The 25,303-nt window shown below is 42.9% G+C and overlaps 1 protein-coding gene across 19 annotated transcripts in view; it reads left to right on the top strand.

Moving 5' to 3' along the window:
* The first annotated feature begins 1,632 nt into the window (after window positions 1-1,632).
* ROBO2 (roundabout guidance receptor 2) overlaps window positions 1,633-25,303 on the top strand; it is a 939,553-nt gene continuing 915,882 nt past the window's right edge. For 6 of the 19 annotated variants that reach the window (XM_077927271.1, XM_028726915.2, XM_028726916.2 and 3 more), the window contains exons 1-2: window positions 1,633-1,737; window positions 22,705-22,821. In XM_077927271.1, the coding sequence (XP_077783397.1) occupies window positions 22,719-22,821 (103 nt within the window). In that variant the 5' untranslated portion in view covers window positions 1,633-1,737; window positions 22,705-22,718. The remainder of the gene's footprint in view (window positions 1,738-22,704; window positions 22,822-25,303) is intronic. The other 13 variants (XM_077927273.1, XM_028726925.2, XM_028726920.2 and 10 more) reach the window with 3 other exon arrangements.

The following is a 25,303-nucleotide window of genomic DNA, read 5'->3' as shown; positions in this document are numbered from 1 at the left end:
TTCCACAAGAATGATATCACTGAGCTCAAATCAATTGCCTTTAGGATAGATCTCCCTGTGGTGCAATTCCGTGTTGGAGAGTTCACATTTCAGCAATGCTGATGAGTCTGGCCCTGATTCTTAGGATCCAGTGTGAACTTGTGTGGTTGCACCACAGGGGAAAGGGACTCCTGAAACAAGCCCAATTAGCAGAAGTGAAGGAACAGCAAAAACAGAAGACCAGAGCCGGATTAAGACCTTTAGAGGCCATAAGCACTTAAAAGATTTTGGTGCCCCCATACATAGGCGCCGACTCCATGGGGCCTGAGGGGGCCCGAGCCCCCTCAAAAATTTTATTGGGGGGGCTCTGCCCCCCCAATAATTTAAGAAAATTATTAGTTATATTCAGCGGCGCCTGGCAGAGCAGCCCTCTCGGCCACGGCAGCCCGGCTCTCCCAGCCCCCGGGGGCCGCCCTCCTCCCTCGCGCACCCGCAGCGTTCCCGCCCGCAGCGTTGGCCGCGGGAGCCAAGGCGCGCGACGAGGGCAGCCGAGGAAGGGAGCGCGCGGCCCCGTCCCGTCCCGCCCTCGCCACTCACCCTTCTGCAGCGGCCCCGCCCGGCGGGGAACTTAGAAAACTTCCTGGGGCAGGACCCCGGTATGGGCCCCCCCAATATTTTTTACAAGTCGGCGCCCCTGCCCCCATATATATCCAATTCAAGATATAAACAACAACAAACCATAAAAAATGAAATAAAACCTGTAATAAGATGGAAAATAATGTTTGTTTTTGTATACTTCCACTTTATTTATATTTGATTTCCCCCCCTTCCCTTGATGCCCTAAGCACGTGCTTATTTTGTTTAATGGTTAATCCAGTCTTGCAGAAGGCCAAGGTAGGATTGCATTCAGGTGGCACAGAATCTTTTCATCACTTTTCAGCTGTTTTCAGTCTATTGCTATTTTAACTTTTTGAAAGTTTTAAGTTTTTGTTAACTTTTCTTACTGATAATTTTAATGTTTTAGGTTGTGTGTTTTTTGTACACCGCCTTGAGGGTCGTAGTCGTTTCTACAATCAGCGGCGTACATATTTTATGAAATAAAGAAGGTTTGGAGGAGAAGAGACTCGGCTAGTGAAAAATATGGGAGTGGGGAAGGGCAGCAGGAAATATTTGGGGAGCATCCATTACACCTCTATCCTCCTTGAAGCCACCCCAGGGTTGCAGTATTCGCACAAACACTCCTCATTGGCACACGTGAGTGACGCCCACACCTGTTTGTGTGGGGAGCATTCTGATTGGCCCGGGACAGACGTCGTTTGCTCAGGGCAGATGCCTCTATTCCCCTCAGGTCTGCCCCTCTCCAATTCCTCTCAAAAACAGCTCTTGTGGGCGACCTTTCCCTGGCACGAGAGAGGGTTGCCTGTGAGGGACGCCTCGAACCCAGAGGGCTTGTTCCTCCTTCCCCGGAGGGAGAGAGAAGAGCTTCCCGAGTCGTGCGTCCGACGTGGGGCTGCCAGGACTCGTGTGTGGAAAGTGCTGCTGGACCCTTTGCCGTGAGGGCGGCGGCGGCGGCGGCTTCATTGCGGCTCCTCCCCTTCAGGTGGAGGCGCAGAACTAGGCAACGAGCAACGGCGGCCGCAGCAGCAGCAGCAGCAGCAGCTGAAGAAACGGGAGCTGCTCCCGTTTCCTCCCTCTTTGCTGGACCGCGCTTCGCTTTGGGCTCTTCTGGAAGGGCGCCGGGCGAGGAAGGCGGCTGAGGTGAGTTCTGAGGGGAGGCTGTTGAGGGGCAGGCGGGGCTCGGGAACGCCTTCGGCAGCCAGAGAGAGAAGCTCCCCTAAAGTCTGCAGGTGCTGAAGTCTCCTCAGCTCCGTGGTTTAGGGAAGGGCGGCAACGTGGGGCTCTGAGTAACTTTGACTCTATTCGCCTGGAAGGTGAAGCGTCCTGTTTATTTCTTGCATTTATATCCCACCTTTTCCTCCAAGGAGCTCAAGGTGGCGGACACGGTTCTCCGACCCCCTTCCTCGTTTAACCTCCACAACAACCCCGTGAGGTAAGTTAGACTGAGAAGCTGGCTCCAGGTTTCCCAGTCAGCTTCATGGGGCTGTGGGGACTCCAAGCCTGTTCTCCCAGGCTCTATCCTGACACACTAACCACTATGCGACACTGGCCCTCTCTGCCGTTTCCCTGGTTTTGTAGGCTTGGTCCTTACTAGGGTGGGTGTGTGGAGAGCCGGTGGGAGGTGAATTCATAAACTGAGGTATTTTCCTAGTCCCTGTTATGACCAGGCGCCACTGGGTATGATGGAGAAGGCATTCTCAGGTTGAAAAGGATGGAGGAGGAACGGAGAACCCCATCAGTCAGGCGGGCAGTCGATTGCATTTGGCTTGGAAGTGGTAAGGGACTCGCTCCATTTCCCCTCGCTGCGCGGCTCCCAACCCCCTCGAAACTTTCCCAACTTGCAATTTCCGAAGCGGTAAGGCAGTTCAGGGTGGCAGCGTGGGTGATGAAGGGGAGGGCGGACCCAGCACCGCCAGAGTCGCCTAGAGGGGGAAAGTGAGGGACCTGAATTATGCTGAAATAGCGAGGCTTTTTGTCAAACCTCCAGCTTCTTCACAGCTCATTGAGGAAGTCAACGAGTGAGTTAATGGGGGGAAATGTGATTGTGAAAGGATTAAAACAAGGGCACACGCACCCTTTAATCCTCATCTGCTGCAAAATTGCATTATACGCACTCTTGAGGAGATGTCTTGAGCTTGGATGCAATAAAAGTCATAAAACAAGCCCCAGAATGTGCACCCAAAATATATATTGGACTTGCTTTATATCGTGGCAACTATCCAGGAGAGGTACAGATGCTTTATCTTGCTGAAATTAATAGGCTTAAGCACAACTAACTCTGAGTTGGAATGTGGCCTGTGTATTTGTGAATAGTACCTTCCAAGCTGTGGCATTGCACAGATTTGCTACCAGTAGATAGTAGTGTACAATACAAATTGCAATAAAGGATTTGGTTTACTGGATCAATTCCAGCAGACTATCCAGTTAAAGTTGTTAGTAAACTATGTCCAGTGAACAGGATTCCTTCTTTTTTCTGTCACCATTGCAATGTGCCTTAACCTAAGGATGGGGAATATAAGGCTTAGCAAACAAATGTGGCCCTCCAGGCCATTCTGTCTGGCCCCCAGAACTCTCTCCAGGCCTCACTCCTCACTGGCCCTGCCCCACTCCCAACTGTTTTTGCCTAGCTGGAATGTGTCCTTGAACTAGATACAATCCCTATTGCTTGTCTGAATGAAGGATAAAGAGGGGTGTGTAGAAACTAGCCCATTGTACAGAGGCCAAATTTATATTCATTGTTCTGCCTACTTTTGCCTCTGACTCCACCCCCCACTGGCATGTGGCCCTCAGGAGGTTACCCAAAGGCCCTCAGGGTGAAAAAGATTCCCTCACCTGGGCCTTAACCCTTTGCTGTCACCCTCATAACTCTCAGGCTGCAGTCATATGCACATTTATGAGGGATTACAAACAATGAGACTTACTTATGAGTAGCAATGCAGCAGACTGAACAACATCTCTATCTGTTCAACCATTTCCAATGGCTTGGGGATTTTTAATACATTGCTGTTATTATTTTGTGTAATGATAGAGTGAGTGGCTACAGTTATACCCAGCGGTCTGACTTCTTTGTCCTAGTTTGCAGTTTATAAGAGTTTAGTAATACAGAAGTTACTTTTTAGTGCAAAGGGTCAATCCCACAATGCTCTGCTGTAACATAATCATGGAAATGCATACACACACAAAAACATTCTTCCCAATGAGCAGAAGTCTTCTGGAGGAGATATGGAAATGACTCTTATCTAAATACTGCTGTTTCTTCTGATGGTGATTTTATATGGAATAATTCCAAATGGCTTATAAGAGAAGTAAACTGCTCTTCTTTTTTGCCAAGGCAATGGGGAAAGTTTGAGTCAAATTGAAGCACTCTGCCTTTGCCCAAAGTTACAAATAAGACTAGCCTAAAACTGGTTATCCCGACTTGGTATCCAAGGCTGCATTCACACTGCAGAAATAGATGGAAGGGTTTTCTCAGTTTCCAGCCCTGTTTCATTGCATATACATCCACTATTAGGGAACAGGAAGGACTAGCAAATGAAGGACAGTAGGCCTGGTTTTACAGGGAAGCATGGAGAAACGTTTAAATGGATATGGGGAAATAGGTAGACAAGAACTTCAGTGTGTTCATATCCCAGAGTGAGGTGCAAGTGAAGGAATGAGAAGTAGAAGTGGAAACCAAAACTCATTGATGGACATGATGCTCAGTGCATCATTAGAAACCACATCAAGTACTACAGCATGCAGGGTGCTTTAATTCTTCCCTTGTGACTAAGCCAATATCCCAGCAAAAACCATCCCTGCAGTGCTAATAGCCTTTTGTGGGAGGCTACCATTGGGAGCTTGGTTTCTAAGCACCATGGGAGACCATTTTTTGTTCGGATCATCGCTCCACAGACTGAGAAATATATGGGGGAATTGAAGTAGGGGTTTCCAGGCCCTAGATACAGTGTAGAAAAATTCTAATAGATTTTGATGATTCTGATAGCCAATGGGGGTGTGCCATATTTCCCTCTCATAACATCACTGGAAGGATACTATGTTATGAAGTCATGTTATCTTAAGTGAGGCACTGTGGGAAAACATGGTATTGTTGCACTTCTGTCGCTGCTTATGAGTGCAATTAAGTTTAAGCATGACCAGGGAGAAAGCTACCATAAGCTCCCCCACCCACAAAAAAAATCCCAGAATTTCTCCACTGAAATGCAGTGTGAGAACAGGAACAGAAAAGAAGGAAATGTTGCTATCAATTGAGGACAAGGTGATAAATGGCTACTAGGCACAACAGCTATATTCTACCTCCACAACACTAGTTTCTGGGAATCATAAGTGGGGGCAACACTGATGAGCTCAGGTTCCTCATGCAGGTTCCCTGTGAGCATCTGGTTGGTTACTATGAGAACAGGATGCTGGATTCTTCTTGTGTCCTTATGAGGAAGCATTTTTGTTTCAGTGCTAAGTAACACCCACTGAACTGTATGGGATTTTCTTCCGTGCAGACATGCTTAGCTGGACCTGTATTAGACACTATCCAAGCTGTCTTACGCCATGGTCTAAAAAGGCACACGATGGAGCAACCTTGCTGAAGCTGACCAAGTCTGAGCCTGGTTAGTTATATGCACATCTCAGTTAAGAGCTCAATTCTTTGCAGGGCTTGGTACTCCTATGCATTGGATGAAGAAGAAGAAGAAGAAGAAGAAGAAGAAGAAGAAGAAGAAGAAGAGTTTGGATTTGATATCCCGCCTTTCACTCCCTTTAAGGAGTCTCAAAGCGGCTAACATTCTCCTTTCCCTTCCTCCCCCACAACAAACACTCTGTGAGGTGAGTGGGGCTGAGAGACTTCAAAGAAGTGTGACGAGCCCAAGGTCACCCAGCAGCTGCATGTGGAGGAGCGGAGACGCGAACCCGGTTACCCAGATTACGTGACTACCGCTCTTAACCACTACACCACACTGGCTCTCCAATGAGTTAGCAAGTAAAATAGGAGTGGGAAGAAAGTTTGCATATTTAGTCTTTGTGACTTTGTTCTAATGCATAGGATCGGAAGAATAAATATTTCAAAATTATTGGGGAGGGGGACAGCTAGGAAGACCCATTATGTATATAAAAACCTATAGCTGAAGAATACAGCGTTGAGAAATGACTTTTGCACTCAACCTCCTGTCTATTACTATAGAATTTTATTGCTATGATTTATTGAGAGGATAAAACTTTCTAAAAGCGCACACGCACACTAGAAGTGGAATACTTGATGTCAACTTGGGGTGTAAAACTTGGCATCTCTCCTCATTTGTTGTACATCACAGTACTGCAGGCAATGAAACCATAGTAAGTTTTACAAGCTTATTTCCAGGTCAATTTAAAAAGAAAAGATGCAGCATTTCTTTTATGTGTGCTTGGTTTTAGTGTTTGTGTTGAAATGAAAGCTGGAACCAATACTGAAATGTTTTAGCTATGAAATATGTAGTTTCATCTTACTACTTTATTTTTGACATTATATTTATGATTTTGAGACCCCTTTCTAAAACCCTGGAAATTGGTGTCAGTCATTGCTGACAGTACTAAGGTACATAGACCAATGGTACATAGACTCATACATTTCAAAAATAATTCTGGAAACTAGTTTAGCCACACCAAACTACAATTCCCAACATCCATAACAAACTACAGTTCCCACGACTCTTGTGGGGTGTGTGTGTGCGCATGCATACACAGACTTTATATGTATGGCATGTATGCATCCTGAGTGACATTTCCTATTTTGGAGCTGCTTCTACAATGTCTGAGCAGGGAGCTTTCAGTGTACAGACAACACACACATTTCTGCAGAGTGGAGAAAACGTAAGCTCCCATTTCCTGAGTGTCAGGAGCTGTAGGGGCTAGATTGGGATGTGGAGAATCCATCAGCTCTGTGTTCAGCTATCCTGTATAGTAAGGCGTTGGAGCACTTTCTTATGCAGTGAAGTGTTCCCATGCTCTGGACTGGTTCTGCACACTCAGACTAGTCATTTGGTGTGCAGAAAGGTTATAAAGGACTTCTGGTTTGGGCCAGGGCTTTGCCTAAGCAGCAGTGGTCTTCCTGGATCTGGTGCATTTTGGTCTGTACCTTGGTTCTGACTCCTTAGTGCAAGCATTCCCAAACTCGGCCCTCCAGATGTTTTGGGACTACAACTCCCATCATCCCTAGCTAACAGGACCAATGGTCAGGGATGATGGGAGTCCCAAAACATCTGGAGGGCCAAGTTTGGGGATGCTTGCCTTAGTGCTACACCTTGTTTCTAACTCCTGACAGATCCACAGGCTCGTTGCTTACAGCAACATCAGGGAAGAAGTGTAGAAACAGGAAGCACAACTCATGATCATCATTCAGTGGTTTTGGATCAGGAGTCATCAGTCAGCAGATGGTACTTACCTGTGCCTCTTGTTCCCAATATGAACAAGAAATTCACTAAAACTGATGAAAGAAAGAAAGAAAGAGGAGTTTTGTTGCCACATCAAATGATGGTTAGGCTGCTGTGGCTAGACACAGCATCACTTCAAGATGTATTATTGAGGGAAAATATGTCATCCCCAGTGGATACTCCGAATGCAATGCCACAAGGCTGATGGGGGAGTGGGGGCAACCTAGCCACCTCCTGAAGTGCCTGCAAATCTATTTCCTGTAGAAGAAAGAACCTCACCATCCACTTACCTTTAACATTCTGAGAGACCCCTCCAAGATTAAATGCCCTGAATGCTAAAAATAAGAAGTGTGTGCTAATTATTTAAGTTCAACACTGAAAGATCAAGAGGCATCAGTAGAGTGTGCTTGCCCATCTAAACCACCACTTTTCTTGATAATACACAGGGAAGAAAGGGCCTGATCCTTTCCTAATAACCATGCTAGGATTCTGCCAAGAGGCAATTTAAGTGATTTATATCCTGTGGATATGTCACTGCATAACAGATTGTGGAGAAATGAAGGTTACAGGATTTTTATGGACTTTTGAGGTTTTGTACTTTGTCAACAGCACAAATCCAGGCTAACCTGTCTCTTTGCCCATTAGGGTTACCTTAAATTAACCAAGATGGACAATAGTTAATTTAGCTTCATGTCATTAATTATATGTGTTGAGCACATCTGTTGCTTTTGCAAACCAAGGTTTATAGTGACTAAAGTAGTGCACTGACAATAGAATAAAAGAACTTGAACTGCATTTTATTATTTGGTGTCAAGATCATTTAGAACATTTCAAAGAGGTTTATGACCATTATGATTTGTGGCAATTATGGGAGATGAAATCTTTGGTGGCACATTGCTCTTTCTTCTTGTCCTTCATTGTCCTTTTATTGATGCCAGGCCCAGTGCTGCACATACGTAGCTCTAAAGACGCGAGAGGTCACCAAGTCTTCCAGCAACTGAAGGCTTCTAATAAGGCTGTAAAATTGGAAATTACTCTTTTCTTTAGACTATTTTTGAACGGGTGTCTGTCTTTCCAGCATGGTGAGCAATGGAAAAAAAGGTTTTCTGATGTCAGTTCCCTTGGAGCATACAGATCGTTCTGTGAAGTAACTGATCTGAACTATCTCAGAAAATTGACATCAGATTTAACCTCTTGCCAGAGTTCAGCTCACTGCAACAGCTCAAAACTTCATCATCCCAGGGAGTCAAGTTGATGAAAACTTTGAGGACCTCTTACAGTAGTCAGATGAAAATGGTAAAAACTACTTCTGGTGGAGTTTCTTCAGCTGTTATTTGTAAAGGGAGTGGTTTCATCTGTTTGCACCTGAACTGGGATGGAGAATTATATACCTGATGAGATGTTCATCAAAGGCTTTGCAGTCATTTCTAAATATCAGGGATGGGAGTCTGTGACCTTCCTGGTTTACATAGAGTACAACTCCCATCAAAGCTGACCCCTGCTCATGCTTCCTGGGGCTGGTGAAAGTTGGAGTCCAACACCCATTCTCTGCTATGTGTGGATTCACTTCCTGAATTCTGTGTGGTATGTGTGGATAAGATCTAGAATAAATAAGCAAGGAAATGCAGCAGTAATGCAATTGTGCAGATTTTAATGAGAGGAAAAGAACTAGCATTTTTGTTTTACCTACATTGGTCTTTTGAAGGTGAGATGTGGTGATAAAGCTAACAATAGTTTGACAAATGGATGACAGTGTTAATATTTCTATTAATACTAGTCAGTTAACAATGTATTATGGCAAGTGTAGACAACATGGTGCTTTCAAGATGTTGTTGGACACCAACTCCCGATTATCCCAAGGCAGCATGGTTAGCGGCCAGGGATTTGGGAGTTGCCATCCAATAACATCTGGAAGGCATGACATTGACTACCACTGTGTTAAGGTGTGTCAAGGGTTATGTGCTAAGATTGTCTGGCCCTGCCTCCTTTGGGGTCTGGTCCCACCCATTACTGGAATGCAGCCCCTAGGAGCTTTTTACGCAGTTAATACAATCCTCAGGCTGAAAAAAGCCAGGTTTTTAGGATAATAGATTTTTCCATTGGTATGGAGCAGCTCTGTCGTTGACAATGCTTTAAAGTAGCTTCTCTGTGTGAATCTGGAAATTACATAACCAGACAATGATATTGACTATCCATCTTTATATCTATATTTCCATTGATCCCTCCTCGCATTCAAGCTTCTGTATTCTATTCCACCTCCACCATTCAAGGCACTACAAAGGCATTACAAAGTTCTATGCATGTAAGAGGCATGAAGGCCTTGTGTGTTGCCTCAAACTTTCCACCCCAGCCTATGCATAAGTTCCAATAAAGCAACTGAATTACTGAATAACAATGCTTAAAACTATGCCATGCTGATTCTAGGGCAGATAGTGTTAGGATCAGTTAGTGCAACTTGCATCTGCAAGTTCAGCTATTCCGCATAAGATGTGAAATGTTTGGCTGAGACATTCTTAGCTGAAGGCTTGCCTATCAACACTTGTTTTTACACAGTGTTTTTAGAAAACACTGTGTGGACATATCTTACTAATAAAATGCTAGATAATGGTTTAATTGAGCATTATTATATATTGGACTTCAATCCTCAGAGCCTTTTCAGGCATTCTTAATGCCTAATGACTCTTCTTCTACACCCAGCACTGCATCAAAAGCAGCAAACATTAATCTTCACTGAAGTTGAATAATACAAGAAATGTTAAAGGAATAAGTAGCACAGAGCACTGATGACACATTGTCACAGTGACTGATTTTAGCCCTTAAAAAACAACAACCCTAAGACCAAGGGCAGCATCTATATTGCATACTTTTAAAGTTCGTTACAGAGTCTGGAGAATGCTGACAATTCTGTATTGGTTGTTCAACAGCATGGAATATCTCAAGATGCATCTACCTAGAAGCTGAGATATTTTATCTGTTCTTTGAAGAATTTGTCACTTGTCAGATTAGTTACCATACAGTTCAACTGCTTGTTTGATTTAGAGTCAGAAACTGAGGTTTGGGAGGTTGGGAATGGCATAATCTTCTTTGGTCTTGTTTAATGAGATTGGTTTTGTGGTGGTCTAACCAGAGAAACTTCTTAAAAGGCTTGAGTGAACAGGTGTGACTTGACTCTCATTTATTGATGCTCAAAAATCCTAGCTTCGAGACACCAAAATCTTAACGGGCTTTTGTACTTGGAATCAGTGTCCCATGTAAGATGTACTGGATCAAAATCCAGTTTCATTTTATCCATCATAAAGTTATATATCAAAACAGTGGACTAGATGTTCAATGCAAAGTCTGAAAATAATAGAAAGGAGAAAGTGATCTGAAGTACTACATACCTCTGAGCCAAAATTTGAAAACAGGCATATTGAATATATTGCCATACAGCTACAGAAGGCAAATTTAACTCCTCCCAAAGCAGAGGAAATATATTTCTCAATACAGTGAGATAGAAAACAGATTCCTTTGGCTATTCAGCCCCATTCAACATTCCTTAGGAATTTCTGGGTTATTACATAGAGCCAACCCCATATGTGAAAAGAAATTCAAACCCACCCAGGCAAATATGGATCAATTTCCATGTTGTTCAAGTAACTTTGGGTTAATACTTGTCTACGTGGGTTTGAGTCTACTTGCATATATGGGGCTGACTCTTTGGAAGAACTTTGGAGACTGTGATCAGATAGTTCTTCTGATGGAAGGAAACACGATAATATAAGATGATAAAAGTTCCCCAAATCAACTGGCAGCTGGAGATTTTGACACCCAGTTGCTGGTATTCCTCAGTGCCCCATTTATGAAGTAAAATATGGTAACATAACATCTTGGGTTTTCCCATGGTTCCATAAACTGTAAAATGACTGAGCATCCTCTTTGACAGGATCTTCTTCATGAAGTCCTTGAAGAGTTCACTCATGCGTCAGTTTAAATGTGCATTTGAGGCAGCTCCTTGATACATGTTTCAAGGGAGGCCATTGCTTGACTAACAGCTTCTGAGTTGGAACAGTGTAGTTCTTTTTTATATAATGTTTCACTGGCTAATTGTTTTTTAAAAAATCTAATTAAAGTAAGTGGAAAGGCTTAGTTCTTGTGACTACACAGTTGCTCCACCTCCATGCCAAACTCCACTCTGTTACCTAACAACACATATCTATAATGTTTGTGTGTTTTATTTGAGGATTTAAGAGAATCATGGGTCCCAATAGATAAGTTGCTGCTAATAAAAGGGTTATCATAAGGGACAAGAACATTCACCTTATGCAGCGCACTAGATATGTTTCCAGCCATTCTAATTTAAAATATACAGGACTCTAAGGCAGGTTCACTTGGAAATCTGGTGCAGAATACTTACTGTGCTAGTGAAAGAGTAAATGTATGCTGGTGTGCTGCTCAAACATTCAAATGAAACTTGGGGAAACAATGTTTCCATTGGGCTTCTGTGCCCTAGATGGGTGCAGTGTTTATGTCAACCTAAGCACGTAATCACTTGTTGCTCTAAAACATTGCTCTCACTGTATTCTTTGGGATGATAGTCTAAAGACATTAATTTTCTCTTGTCACATGCATTGTTTACATCAAAGTGTAAAATGCACAGCACAGATTAAATTTATGCAAATGATATATCTTGCATTGTAAGGTTTCCCCTTGTTTTTCTTAAAAGGACATTGCAAACTAAAGTGGTTTGTTTTGGGGGTGGTTGGGAAGAAAGCATTATCCTTCTTCAGTTCCCCTCATTTGTCAAAAAGAAGACATTAAGGGGGGGAAAATAAATTAACCTGAAGGATCACAGCAGCGAAAGTGACCCTTGCATCTATAAATTTTTATCAGGAAAATTGCCCCTGTAGGGAGTCAGATTAAAGGAGGAAGCTTAAATTCACACAGGATATATTGCATGTTCTTTACATTGATAATTGTACTGTTCAACGTGACATAGATTCCAACTGCTGAGTTAAGTGTGTGCCTGTTAGAAAAACCCATTAAAGCAGAATAGTAAAAAGCATGGGCACCAACCCTGTACACAGCGTGGCAGCCGTGCACTGCCAGCTGCTAGGAAAGCCCGCTGATTCTGCAGCTTGTCTGGACCTGGAAAGACAAGGGATCAAGTATGTGGATGCAAGGAAAAGCCAGGTACAGAAGCTGCTAGCTTGACAGGTCTGCTGTGCCGGAATAGTTTGTTAGAGCACGTTCACTCAAAGCCATGTGCCATTTGTTTATACTACTTTGATTGATTAATAGTAGACTTGGGGGGGGGGTGTGTCTTGAGCTTTATAAAATGCCTGAGTTTTTACAATTCTAAAGTGGGATGCTGTGCAGATAAGTATGGAGGAAAGCATCTTATGGTGGAAAATGCAGAAATTAAGAATGGTGAGCATAGCACTAAAATGGCATGTGGAAATTGTTTTATGCCTTGTTGCTTTAGGATGATTTCTTCCTCCGCAACTCATTATCTGCAGCTGTATGGCAGACCCATGGGAAGTGCAGCTTAACATGGGCAGGGCAGCATGTGGGGAGAAATTACTCTCTCTGTGCACTACAAACTCCATCAGAATTGTTTCCCCTTCATATTTGCATTGCAAATTGGCTGCGGTGAAACATTTGAGAAGCCACAAGGAGAACCAAGTGAGTGGCAGGTGGCCCACATGTTGCCTACAGATTGCATGCAGTGGCTATATCCCCCACTCTCTGTACTCCCCACCACTGCCATCTGCACATTCAGCTGGGATGCAAAGGGGCCCTCTGTGCACACAGTAAAAATCCTTCACATGTCAGCTGAATGCCTGGATGGCAGGAGTGTGCCTTCCATGTGTGGTGAGGGGAGGCTAGTCTCATGGCCCTTCTCACATTTGAGGGCATTCATCTGAACCCCTTACTGATAGCATAAAAAAGAGTCTCCCTCTCACAAATACTTAAACACACTTACATGCACACAATACCCAGAGCTGCATATGCGATGGGCTGATCCTACACTCACTCATTAAAAAACACACAACTGCCTCTGCTCAATCTCCTCTTTGCATCTTGATCCTCAGAAGCTTTTGGGTGGAAGCAAAGAGACTGCAGTGTGGGAGGAGGGAATGGGGAATTCCTCTTCTGTAAGCATCCTTGCACTCATGCAGTATTGGATCCCACTCATGTTAGGCTCTTTTAGTCCCACTGTGGTCATTGGAATTTATGCAGGAGTTTCTTTTTCTTCACTTGGAAGTCTGGGCACATTTATTCTAGTGTTATTCCCTCTACAGTATTTCCTTGTGAAGGACAGCGTCAAGGTCTTTTCAAAACAATGTAGTTAACATATACATTACCAGCTATCTTGTTTCCTGGCTTTTATTTTTTAAGTTTGCTTCTACTTTGTTGACAGTATTATGTTATGTTGATTGCCCTTCTAATATGCCTATTAATCATTGCAAATATTATGCTTAAAAAGCCAAAAAAGAAGACGTTATGTCTTTAGTGATGATGGCTGATACACAGTTTAGGACACTATTTCATGCACAGACTCCCCAGTTCACTTGTTTACAGTGTCTAATGGGTCATGAAAAATTTATCCTGCTCAGTTATTCTTTTTATCCCTTCATCTCATATTGACAGTAGTTGGTAGTCTGAAATTGTCATAGTGTATTGTTATGCAATTGATTATTGCAAATGATACCCTCCAAAAAGAGCCAGCATGGATGTGAACAGTTGTCAGATTTATTCTTTCTTTAAAAAAAAAAAAAAAAATAAATCTATGCACATATAGGCTGAAGAAGGATGTAATACAAAAATGGGATTTTGCTTACAGTATGTCCGCAGCACTGCGAGGCAATGCTTACAACTTCACTCTCACAAGAGCATACCAGGAAATAAAATTGTTCTTTTGCCTGTCTTGTCCAGTGTCTCCAATGGACTCCTGCTTCCCTTAGTAGGCTTGCATCCTTGCCATTATCACCACTGTCCATTCAGTTGCCCTCTCTCTCTGAGTGGAATCCACAGCACTGCCACTCACTTTTCTTGTTCTTTTCCCTGATCATATACCAAAGGCTGTACCTTTGCATCTGCTTTGCATTCAGAAGGTCTCAGGTTCAATCTCCAACATCTCCAGATAGGGCTGGTAGAGACCCTTGTCCAAAATCTCAGAGAGCTTCTGCCGGCCAGCAGAGCCAGTTTGAACTAGATGAGCCAATTGTCTGACTCAGTAGAAGGCAGCTTCTTAGCTTCCTATCTGAGTGAACAAGCAGGATGGGCTTACACTGCAGCCTAAGAATGTGCCTTTGTTTTATCATATAGCTGTGTCAGATGAGTAGGCGCAGTTGGAGATCCTGGTTACCTTTCTATATCATTCTTGTTTTTTAAAATGTATGTGCCTTTTTAGGTGGACATAACATTCCTGTATACAGTTCCATTCTTTTATGAGGTTGCATGCAAAAGGTGTATAGCCATTGTGTACTAACAGGGTAGGCAGAAAACAGAAAAGTTTAGAAAATTATTAATAATATTTTTATCCTGTTCAAATTGCTCAGGGCAGATTCCCCCTCTATTGTTGTTGTTTAGTCATTTAATTGTGTCCGACTCTTCGTGTAATGTTTTCTAGGGGTTGCTCGTGCGCAAGCAGGCAACTATCTCCCTGTCTGGGTGCAAAGACCTGGTTGAGTTGCCAAAGTAAACTTTATCTGTCCGGACCACCACTCACCCGTGGCTGACTCAGTCACTGGCAGAATCCGTGAGTGGGCGTTTCTTAAACTTCTTCCAGCAAAGAAGCTCTTTGACGCCCAGTCTCTGCCTACTCTCTCTGCGCGGGAGCCTTCTGCGCAGAGAGGGTGTGGGCAACGGAGGACCCCTACTCTCCCCGCTGGTCCCAGGCAAGGAGTCATGGGACCGCCTCGCCACTTCAGCCTCCTGCCCCCTCTCTCCACTGGTGCTATGCTGATTTCCTTCCCCAGATGACGGGCTGTTTCTCTCGATCCCTGGACGCTCTCTATGATCCCTCTGGCTTTTGCTCTCTCCCTCCGGCACTGATGGCAGTTCCCTGACACTTCGTGACCCCATGGACCAGAGCACACCTGGCACTCCTGTCTTCCACTGCCTCCCGCAGTTTGGTCAAACTCATGCTGGTAGCTTCAAGAACACTGTCCAACCATCTCGTCCTCTGTCGTCCCCTTCTCCTTGTGCCCTCAATCTTTCCCAACATCAGGGTCTTTTTCAGGGAGTCTTCTCTTCTCATGAGGTGGCCAAAGTATTGGAGTCTCAGCTTCACGATCTGTCCTTCCAGTGAGCACTCAGGGCTGATTTCCTTAAGAATGGAGAGGTTTGATTTTCTTGCAGACCATGGGACTCTCAAGAGTCTCCTCCAGCACCATAATTCAAAAGCATCAATTCTTCGGCGATCAGCCTTCTATATGGTCCAGCTCTCACTTCCATACATCATTATTGGGGAAACCATAGCTTTAACTATACGGACCTTTGTCAGCAAGGTGATGTCCCTGCTTTTTAAGATGCTGTCTAGGTTTGTCATTGCTTTTCTCCCAAGAAGCAGGCGTCTTTTAATTTCGTGACTGCTGTTACCATCTGCAGTGATCAGATGCCCAAGAAAGTAAAATCTCTCACTGCCTCCATTTCTTCCCCTTCTATTTGCCAGGAGGTGATGGGCCCAGTGGCTATGATCTTCGTTTTTTTGATGTTGAGCTTCAGACCATATTTTGCGCTCTCCTCTTTCCTCTCCCTCATTAAAAGGTTCTTTAATTCCTCCTCACTTTCTGCCATCAAGGTTGTGTCATCTGCATATCTGAGGTTGTTGATATTTCTTCTGGCAATCTTAATTCCGGTTTGGGATTCATCCAGCCCAGCCTTTCGCTTGATGAATTCTGCATATAAATTAAATAAGCAGGGAGACAATATACAGCCTTGTTGTACTCCTTTCCTAATTTTGAACCAATCAGTTGTTCCATATCCAGTTCTAATTGTAGCTTCTTGTCCCACATAGAGATTTCTCCGGAGACAGATGAGGTGATCAGGCACTCCCATTTCTTTAAGAACTTGCCATAGTTTGCTGTGGTCGACACAGTCAAAGGCTTTGCATAGTCAATGAATCAGAAGTAGATGTCTTTCTGGAACTCTCTAGCTTTCTCCATAATCCAGCGCATGTTTGCAATTTGGTCTCTGGTTCCTCTGCCCCTTCAAAATCCAGCTTGTACTTCTGGGAGTTCTCGGTCCACATACTGCTTAAGCCTGCCTTGTAGAATTTTAAGCATAACCTTGTAGGTTAGGCTGATAGATAGCTACTAGGCTGAGGTTACCTAGTAAGTTTGGTGGCTTAGTGTATATTTGAGCCCTGGTTTTCCACTTTTAAGACTAGTATGCTAACTGCTACTTGGAATCTAACTTGGACCACAGCTGCAGGGAAATATAATGCAGATAACTTATAAAATGATTGCATAAGGCAGTCTTTACTAACCTAATGCCCTCCAGACGCTTTGGATTATAGTTAAAGCCTTATGTAAATGTGGCTTTTACAATAAAAATAAGACAGCCTTTTAAAGAAAAACTAAAAGACATACTGTGATTGTCCTGGACTTTTATGTGTAAGGCATTGATGAGGTATTGCCTTAAAGAAAATACTTCTTTTTATATCATGAAAGCTTCCTTGCTTTCAATACAGTGAAAATTGGAGTGACTGAAAGTATCAAATGCTTTATTTTGGTACCATGTATGATAACTTGGCAGTATTATTTGATTATAAGCCTGACTGCTGTCAACAAGAATTGTTAGTGTAAGAAACACAAAAGCCAATTTCCACTTAGGCTGAGTATTTTGTAACTTAGAATAGATGCCTTGGAAAGCACCAGGATAAGATACCTAGGAGAATATTCAGATACTGACAATGCTCATAAGCAATACGGATTCTGCTGGGAATAGTGTGCTATAAGGTCAGGGGCTTTGAGGGAAAGGATGATAATGATGAAAGCCTGAGAGTCCTCATGCCCCTGAGTGTGTGACTTAAACCCAGTCCACTGGCTGGTTAGTTTGCTCAAAGTCCCTGGAACCTCTGCCTGAAGCAAAATGCCAGTTTCGCCATCAATATAAAGTCGCATCTCCAAACTGGAACAGTACAAGTGGGGTCACTATGAAGAAAGTAAAAACATTCATCCAGCCAGTGTCAGTAGGAAGCTTAGCCGAAAATGTATTCCTGTCTCTGAAACCAGCAGCAGCCAGCCCAAGGATTTGTGAATTAGACGTGTATCACAAGGATGAAAGTCAGTGAGGACTGAGGTCACGCAGAGCCCTTAGGCAGATTGAAAGGAAGAATAGTTTCTCCTGATGTTTCCCCAGGATCTCGTACCTCCCCCTTTCCCAGTCAGGGCCACTTGAGGGCAAGGCAATTCTGTGCAATGTTAACAGCCATCCCTTCATTCCCAGAAAGCCCAGAAGGTTAGTCAAAGATGAGGGAAATCAGTCCAGCTGTTTCTCGCTTCTCTCCTGTGCAGGAAACTAAACTGCCACCAAACCAAATGTGTGACGCACTCATATAATTGTTGGCATCTGTCTGTCTCAAGAGACAATGTATAGTGTGCCTCTGGGAGTGAAGTCAGACTGCTGCATTAGCAGCACCAAAGTGACCTCACTGAGGCACAAGCCTGGGCAGTGTGTATAAAGGTCCTGGGCTGCCCAGATGACAAAGCCTCCCTCACAGCCTTGCTGATGTGGTCCAAAGGAAAGCAGAGCATTATGTTTGGTACCACCTTTGTTGCAGAAGTTGCCAGAAAAAGGCATACAGAGTCCCAACTGTCTTAGGGACTCCACTCTAAATCTGTGTAGAGTTTACTCCTTAGCCTTTTCTTCTTCTAAAGATACCCTACAAGGCAGCATGGGTTTAGGATCAAAGTTTTCCTTTCCAGGTAGATGGGCTACCTTTCCTGGTTGATGAGCCCTATCTACCCCTCATTTTCTGCTACAGCATGTGCAGAAGCAGCCTTCTTGACCATTGGATCTATTATTGGTCATGTCTGCTCAATCCACCAGAGCCTGCTTTGCATGCAGGGGAAAGTCCTTAACTCATTGTTTGAGACCCATCGGCTTTCCTCATCTGGTTTAGCTGACCAGTCAAAACCATTCCTGGGGTGTGGTTGCTATTGCATGCTGATAGCTTCTAGGAGCCACAGGTAAGAGCTCAGTGCAGGATGGGGACCCAAGATGGGCAAACTGTACCAGAAGGAGCATGATGTCGTCCCCCCACCAGAGGTATTACCCCTCCCCTAACACCCCAATCTTATATAACTAACTTGGGGAAAGTAGTAAAATGACACATTAAAGATCTGTGTGGGCCAGGGCATTGCAAGGTACTTAAAAGGTTTGGGGGATAGGCCCTTGATACATGCTAATATATATATTCAAGCTAACAATCAGGGTGCAAATTCATAGAGGGGAAAGGCTCCTGAATGTATGTGCTCATATTCAGCTGTGGGGTGCTTAGAGGGTTTTTTGAGCCCAGTATACTATGCCCTCCAGCCCACCTGCAATCTGTTGTCAGGACCCGCTGCTTGCAATCAGAATGAAACTGAAAGAAATGCCTCTGGACACAAATTAAGTAGCTGGGTGGCTGAGGTTTTGCCTACACTGTGCTTTGTAACACACCCCATAAGCAAAGTACGGTAAGTAACAGAAACAATTTTAAGTTTTAAAAAAGGAGAGGCTGGAGATCTGGGGCCCAGCATGAAAGACTTTGGGCTCAGTTCCCCCTGGGCCGCCACCTCTCAATGCCTCTGTGTGCAGGTGTTGCAAAGTTAGGAAAAATGGTTTATTTGTCCTTCTGATGGAGTCTACTTACATTGATAAATGATAATATATAACTTTTAGCAATGCATTAATAAAGAAACAAAAACGATGGTGTGTGATTCATTTCAGCCTTCTGTGTAATGAAAACATACAGAAACAGAGGATAATTGAAGATGTTCATGCCTTAAACATGATTTGAGGTTGGTTTTCTAAATAGTTGGTATTGGGAAAACTAATTTCCTCCCTGTTGGTAACACCCCCCCCCCCGAAAAAGCCCTCATTCTCTTCAATACCAAGTCAAAAGTGCAATATGCATTTATGTGTTTCGCTTTCATCCCCCCTTTCCTTATTCAGTTTGGAATTTATATTCTAGGCAGAAGCTTCTCTCTAACATTGACATTCCCTTAGGCACTGCTTCTCTCTGATCATGGTTAACCTTCAAAATGTTTTTAAAGATCTGATTTCATATTTCCTACTACTGTGTTGGTTTTTAATACTTGTGTCCAGAGGTGAAGCACAAATTTGTTTTAGGGTCACTTTAGGGGGGCAAAATTGATTACGAAGTTGTATCTGAGATTGTGTGAATTATTGGGCTTCATTGCAAAATATTAGTGCAGTAGAAATAAAGAAGTTAAAAACAACCATCACCCTTCTGTCACATTAAACATTAAAACAGTAAAAATAGTTGCTCTTAAAACAAACTCTGTCAGCCAGCAACACTGCAATGAGGAAGACTCTAAGGCCTGAGTGAATAGATATATCTTTGACTTGTGTCAAAACCTCACTGATGAAAGGGTTTTATGCAACTCAAGGGACTGGGAGCTCCAAAGATGGGGGTACTATAGTTCTGTTCAGTTATTCTTGTCCTCAAGCAATGATGGGAAAAGCAGGGGCATACCCACTGGACCTCCTCCCTCTGTTACAGCCCAGTGACTCACCTCACCACCATGTAGCACCACAGAGAAGGTCTACAGACCTTTGCCCTCTGACATATGGGTCAGGCAGTGGGGCTGAAATGGATGGAAAAGGACCAGCACACCCACCCTTGCTCTCAGCCTCATGCAGTTCTAACATCTGCATAGGGCTTTTGGCTCTGTTCACACAACCCTCCAAAACATTTGGAGAACTGGAAACAAACCATCGGTTTGCACACTCCCTCTTCTTTATGTGTGGTTTCACTTTTATCTTGCAGTTTCCGTTCACCTCCATTGTCTAAATACAGTAGGTGCTTTCTCCAACCAAAATGGGAAGCAATAGTTTGAAGCTGGTTTCCAGTTCTGGGTTTGAGTACCATCTAATGTTAGCATTAACAGAAGACTGAAAGTGAAGCTCAGTGAGAGGAAAGGACCTTTCAAATAATCCTCCACAGTTTGGAGAATTGGCTGAATTGAGCCACTGTATGCATATATTCATATACGCATAACATGTACTATGAAACCATGTTTCTGCTGTTGTGGGCAGTCACCCACTTCCTCTGTATAGCTGGTGTAGGCTCCTTTTTCTAGAAGACCATAGCCCATGCTATTTTGTTGCTGTCCCAGGGCAACAATAGAAAAGTACAGCTTAAGGGCACATGCTAAAATATGAATCTTTAAGAAAAGCAAAGGAGGTGTGGGTTGGTGGGTGTACACACACACACATACTGAACTAGGAAGCAAACTAGATGATGCTTTGAAGGACTGTTTATAGCAGATCATTAACATTCCCATGTGAAAGATATGTTTGACAAAATCTAGACAGTGAATCCCATGTAGGTTTAATAATTAATTTTAATGAATTTGAGGTTTTGATATTTATAGAAAACTGGCAAGGATGTAGAGACAGCAATTTGGCATTTATGAAATATCAGCTTTCAGCAGATAAGGACAAAATTGAAAATTATCTGTACCAGCGTTCATTAAAATCCCAACGTAGGTAAATAACTAATTGAACACCATCTGTCTGTTTATACTACTCCTAATAAAAAAAGTATCTGTCTGAAACAGATTAATGAATCTGTTCTTATTTCTTTGAAACCAACAATTTTTTGAGAGTTTATTGACACTGTTAATATAGTGAGTTCAATAATAGTAGCACTGAAAGACAACCTGTAACTAAAGACCCGATTAAGAAAACAGGTTCTATAGACCTCTTCTGGCATATCATGATCTAAGTTCAGCCGTGCATTTCACTTTTGGTTGGCATTTTGAGAACTCTTATTGAGAAATTAAAGTCAGGTCAGTGTAACTCTCCAAGAAGGTGGAACTAGTTCTCCCTCCCACCCTTGACTTAACATGTGGCTCATTTTAAAGAGTTTCTGATAATTATTGGCCTAACTTAAGCCAAGGGAAATCAAAGTTCTAAAACTCACAGTGAGCTTCTACAGATACGAAAGTTCCAAACTTCAGAAGTTTACCTTACCATGAGTTGGAAGACTACCAGAACAGTGACAGGATATCTGTTATGCTCGGGGCATTACTATGCTCATCCCATCGTCCTCTCATATGTTTAACACTTATAGTCCTGTCCCTAGAATAGACCATAATAGAATAGAATAGACCACATCTTTACTGATAGAATTTCCATTTGAATGACAAAGAAGACACTGTGTGGAATGGGGGCTGGGGAAGTGGATAGACACCATGTTGGTCTAATGCCAGATTTCATGGAGAAAGAGGCAAAGCTGAAGAATCATGGACACTTCCAAATGAGTAACTCGCTCCAACAAAGTTTGGAGCTCTCTGACGCTTGTTAAGCCTCTGTCTCCAACTATCTCCAAACTATCTCCATACCCTCCAATGAAAATAGGGATGTCCTATTACTTAATTTATTATACCCCACCCATCTGACTGGGTTGCCCCAACCACTATGGGCAGCTTCGAACATATATAAAAACATAATAGAACATCAAACAGTAAAAAAAAAAAAACTTCCCCATATAGTGCTCCTTTCAGATTTCTTATATACAGTGGTACCTTGGGTTACACACGCTTCAGGTTACACACGCTTCAGGTTACAGACTCCGCTAACCCAGAAATAGTGCTTCAGGTTAAGAACTTTGCTTCAGGATGAGAACAGAAATCGTGCTCTGGTGGCGCGGCAGCAGCAGGAGGCCCCATTAGCTAAAGTGGTGCTTCAGGTTAAGAACAGTTTCAGGTTAAGTACGGACCTCCGGAATGAATTAAGTACTTAACCCGAGGTACCACTGTAGTTGCTTATCTCCTTGGCTCGGAGATCACATAATTCCATACCCGCCACCATTTCTCTATTGAAAATAGGGAAAAGTGGGACATTGCAGGATCAAATGAAGAGTGTTCTTTATGAGCTGGCATTGAGTCGCATCTGATCCAGGGCTTCAGTTGGGTATACTGCACTCGCATGCATAGCATTCTCACGCCAAAATAGATAGGCAAGAATAAGGAGCTGGGGTGTACATCACAAAATATAGTTTATGCCACCAGAAATGATATAATCTATACTTGTGAGTTGTACTTCTATGTTTTGTGCCTTACAAAAGGAATGTTATTGGCACTGTGTCCAAACAAAGTATTGAAAATAAGAGTCCAGATTTTGAATTCCTCAGAGACTTAAATGGGAACATAATTTAATTATCTTATTCTTCCTGATAGTTATATACAATCTAAGAGAATGATATATCTGCTTTTTTCAAAACTTTTTTTTTTGTTTTTGTAGCAATCTTAATGATAACACTTTGCCTTCATTTCTATTATTATTTCATTCTAGGTATTGAAAAATCTTTTCAAATTATGGAAAAAAGGATGAACAAGCACCCCATACCATACCGTAACACAGACTGACATTTTGAAATAGATAGACAAATAGATGAACTCTAAGGATATAGTTTCTCCTTAAATGTATAATTTCTACATGGGTGTGATGATCAATTTGTGATGATTTCTTTTCTTTCTTGCCTCTGTAGAGTCCAATAATGCAATGGCTGAAGAACAAGGGTGTTTCAGAGTAGCTGGATGGATGTCTTGGATTTTAATTGTAACTCTGACGATTTGGAGTGATCGTGGTAACGGACAAGGTCAAGGTAAATGGAAGGATTTTATTATTGAGAGGAAATATGAATGTCATTTGGCTTATTCCGCAGGTGTTCATTTTTAGTTTTGCTTGACTATGGATGAATTAGCAAATAGTTGTTTTAGCCTCTGTTTTGGTTCTTTTAGTCACACAGCTGTGGCCAGTGCAGTGCAGTGGTGCTGAACCACTGCCTCTTGACAGTGTTGTTATTGATGCTTACCAGAATGGTGAAGGGATGAGTGGGAGCAAGGGCAGGGTTCTGCAGATTGCTATATTGCCTCACTGGGGCACCCATACAGCCCCAACTTTGTTGCTTCACTGTCCTGCTAGGCTACAGTGCTACGACTATGAGGAAAGTGGCAGCGCGGCACCGCCCTGCCATACCAGCCACTCCTGCTGGAATTCTTTGAAATATTAAATGTTTGTGATGCTATTGAATGTGAAACAGCGTATAATTTAAAGTAGTAGAAGTCATTCATTATAATTTTTCTGGCTATGTAAAGTATGCTTTGCATTCTCCATGTGATAACTCGGATGTGTGAAGGGAGGCATATGTTCTTTGTGGTTTTGCCGATTTTTCTGAATGACTGTCTGTGCAAGCTCAGTTACATTTTCAAGAGACTGTTTTCATTTGAGGGATGTGCTGTCTTGCTTCTGTGCCTGGCTTTGATAGTTTTCAAAATCTCTGTATTGTTGTTGTTTGGGGGGAAAGGAGCAAGAGAAGAAATGGCTGAGTAGCATGTATATTCATAGCTTAAATCTGGGATGGGGAACTTGAGCCTCCCCCCAAAAATGTTCTTTACCTCCAGATCCCATCAGCTACAACCAGCATGGCCAATAGTCAGCGATACTGCGTGCTGAAGTTCAACAACCTTGGGGGGGGGGGGGTTGCAGTTCCCCACCCCTGCCTTAAGCTATGAAAATAATAGAAAAGGAGAATTGAAGAAGTGCTTGAGAGTTTTGAGATAACTGGAGGTATTATTTTTAATTGATGGTTTATATGTTTGTTTAGGCACAAGTACATTGGTCAGATGATTGTATTTTGCATTGCTTAAAGGTACAAAAGGATTTGAATTGTGTTTGGCAATTTTGAAATGGTTTTTCCTGATGTTTGTTTCACATTTGTTGGATCATGATGCAGTTGTGTGTGACTTCAAAGCTGACTTTGCAACCCGTCTTACTGAACTATCAAACATCTATATAGTGTACAATATATAAGTATATTTTCAAACTTCTGATAACCCTGAATTGCGTAAATCACTCATACTGTATACTCACTAAAAATCTCTGAAGTTGCAATTTCTATTGAAATAAGGTCTTGTGCTTTAGCAAATGCCAGCATTTATTCTGGTTATGTTTTTTATACCAAGTCTTGGCTCTGAAAAGAACCAACACCCTTTCTCCAAGGTGAAGGAAATCAGTCTAAAAAGGATTCTCAAATCTTGTGCTAACCCTGAGTAATATAATTCTAGCTTCTGTTACAGCAATTATTATGAAAATTGCATTATGTATAGTTGTGTGAAAGGGAAAGAAAGGAGAGAACCCAGATATATCATTTTAAAGTTCAGACTACATAACTGTTCCAGCTAAAAGCAATATATACGATGAATGTGAAGTAGGATCTACCAGAAGCATGACAATGACAAAAAATTCTACCTCCCCGCCTCCCTGAAATGTAAGCAGTACTGTTTTGCTCCCTTCATAGAATCATAGAATCATAGAATCATAGAATCATAGAGTTGGAAGAGACCACAAGGGCCATCGAGTCCAACCCCCTGCCAAGCAGGAAACACCATCAGAGCACTCCTGACATATGGTTGTCAAGCCTCTGCTTAAAGACCTCCAAAGAAGGAGACTCCACCACACTCCTTGGCAGCAAATTCCACTGTCGAACAGCTCTTACTGTCAGGAAGTTCTTCCTAATGTTTAGGTGGAATCTTCTTTCTTGTAGTTTGGATCCATTGCTCCGTGTCAGCTTCTCTGGAGCAGCAGAAAACAGCCTTTCTCCCTCCTCTATGTGACATCCTTTTATATATTTGAACATGGCTATCATATCACCCCTTAACCTCCTCTTCTCCAGGCTAAACATGCCCAGCTCCCTTAGCCGTTCCTCATAAGGCATCATTTCCAGCCCTTTGACCATTTTGGTTGCCCTCCTCTGGACACGTTCCAGTTTGTCAGTGTCCTTCTTGAACTGTGGTGCCCAGAACTGGACACAGTACTCCAGGTGAGGTCTGACCAGAGCAGAATACAGTGGCACTATTACTTCCCTTGATCTAGATGCTATACTCCTATTGATGAGGCCCAGAATTGCATTGGCTTTTTTAGCTGCCGCGTCACACTGTTGGCTCATGTCAAGTTTGTGGTCAACCAAGACTCCTAGATCCTTTTCACATGTACTGCTCTCAAGCCAGGTGTCACCCATCTTGTATTTGTGCCTCTCATTTTTTTTGCCCAAGTGCAATACTTTACATTTCTCCCTGTTAAAATTC

Source organism: Podarcis muralis, chromosome 4 (assembly GCF_964188315.1).
Source record: "Podarcis muralis chromosome 4, rPodMur119.hap1.1, whole genome shotgun sequence".
In the NCBI taxonomy this organism is placed as follows: domain Eukaryota; kingdom Metazoa; phylum Chordata; class Lepidosauria; order Squamata; family Lacertidae; genus Podarcis; species Podarcis muralis.
This window is presented reverse-complemented; position numbering and strand designations above follow the sequence as displayed.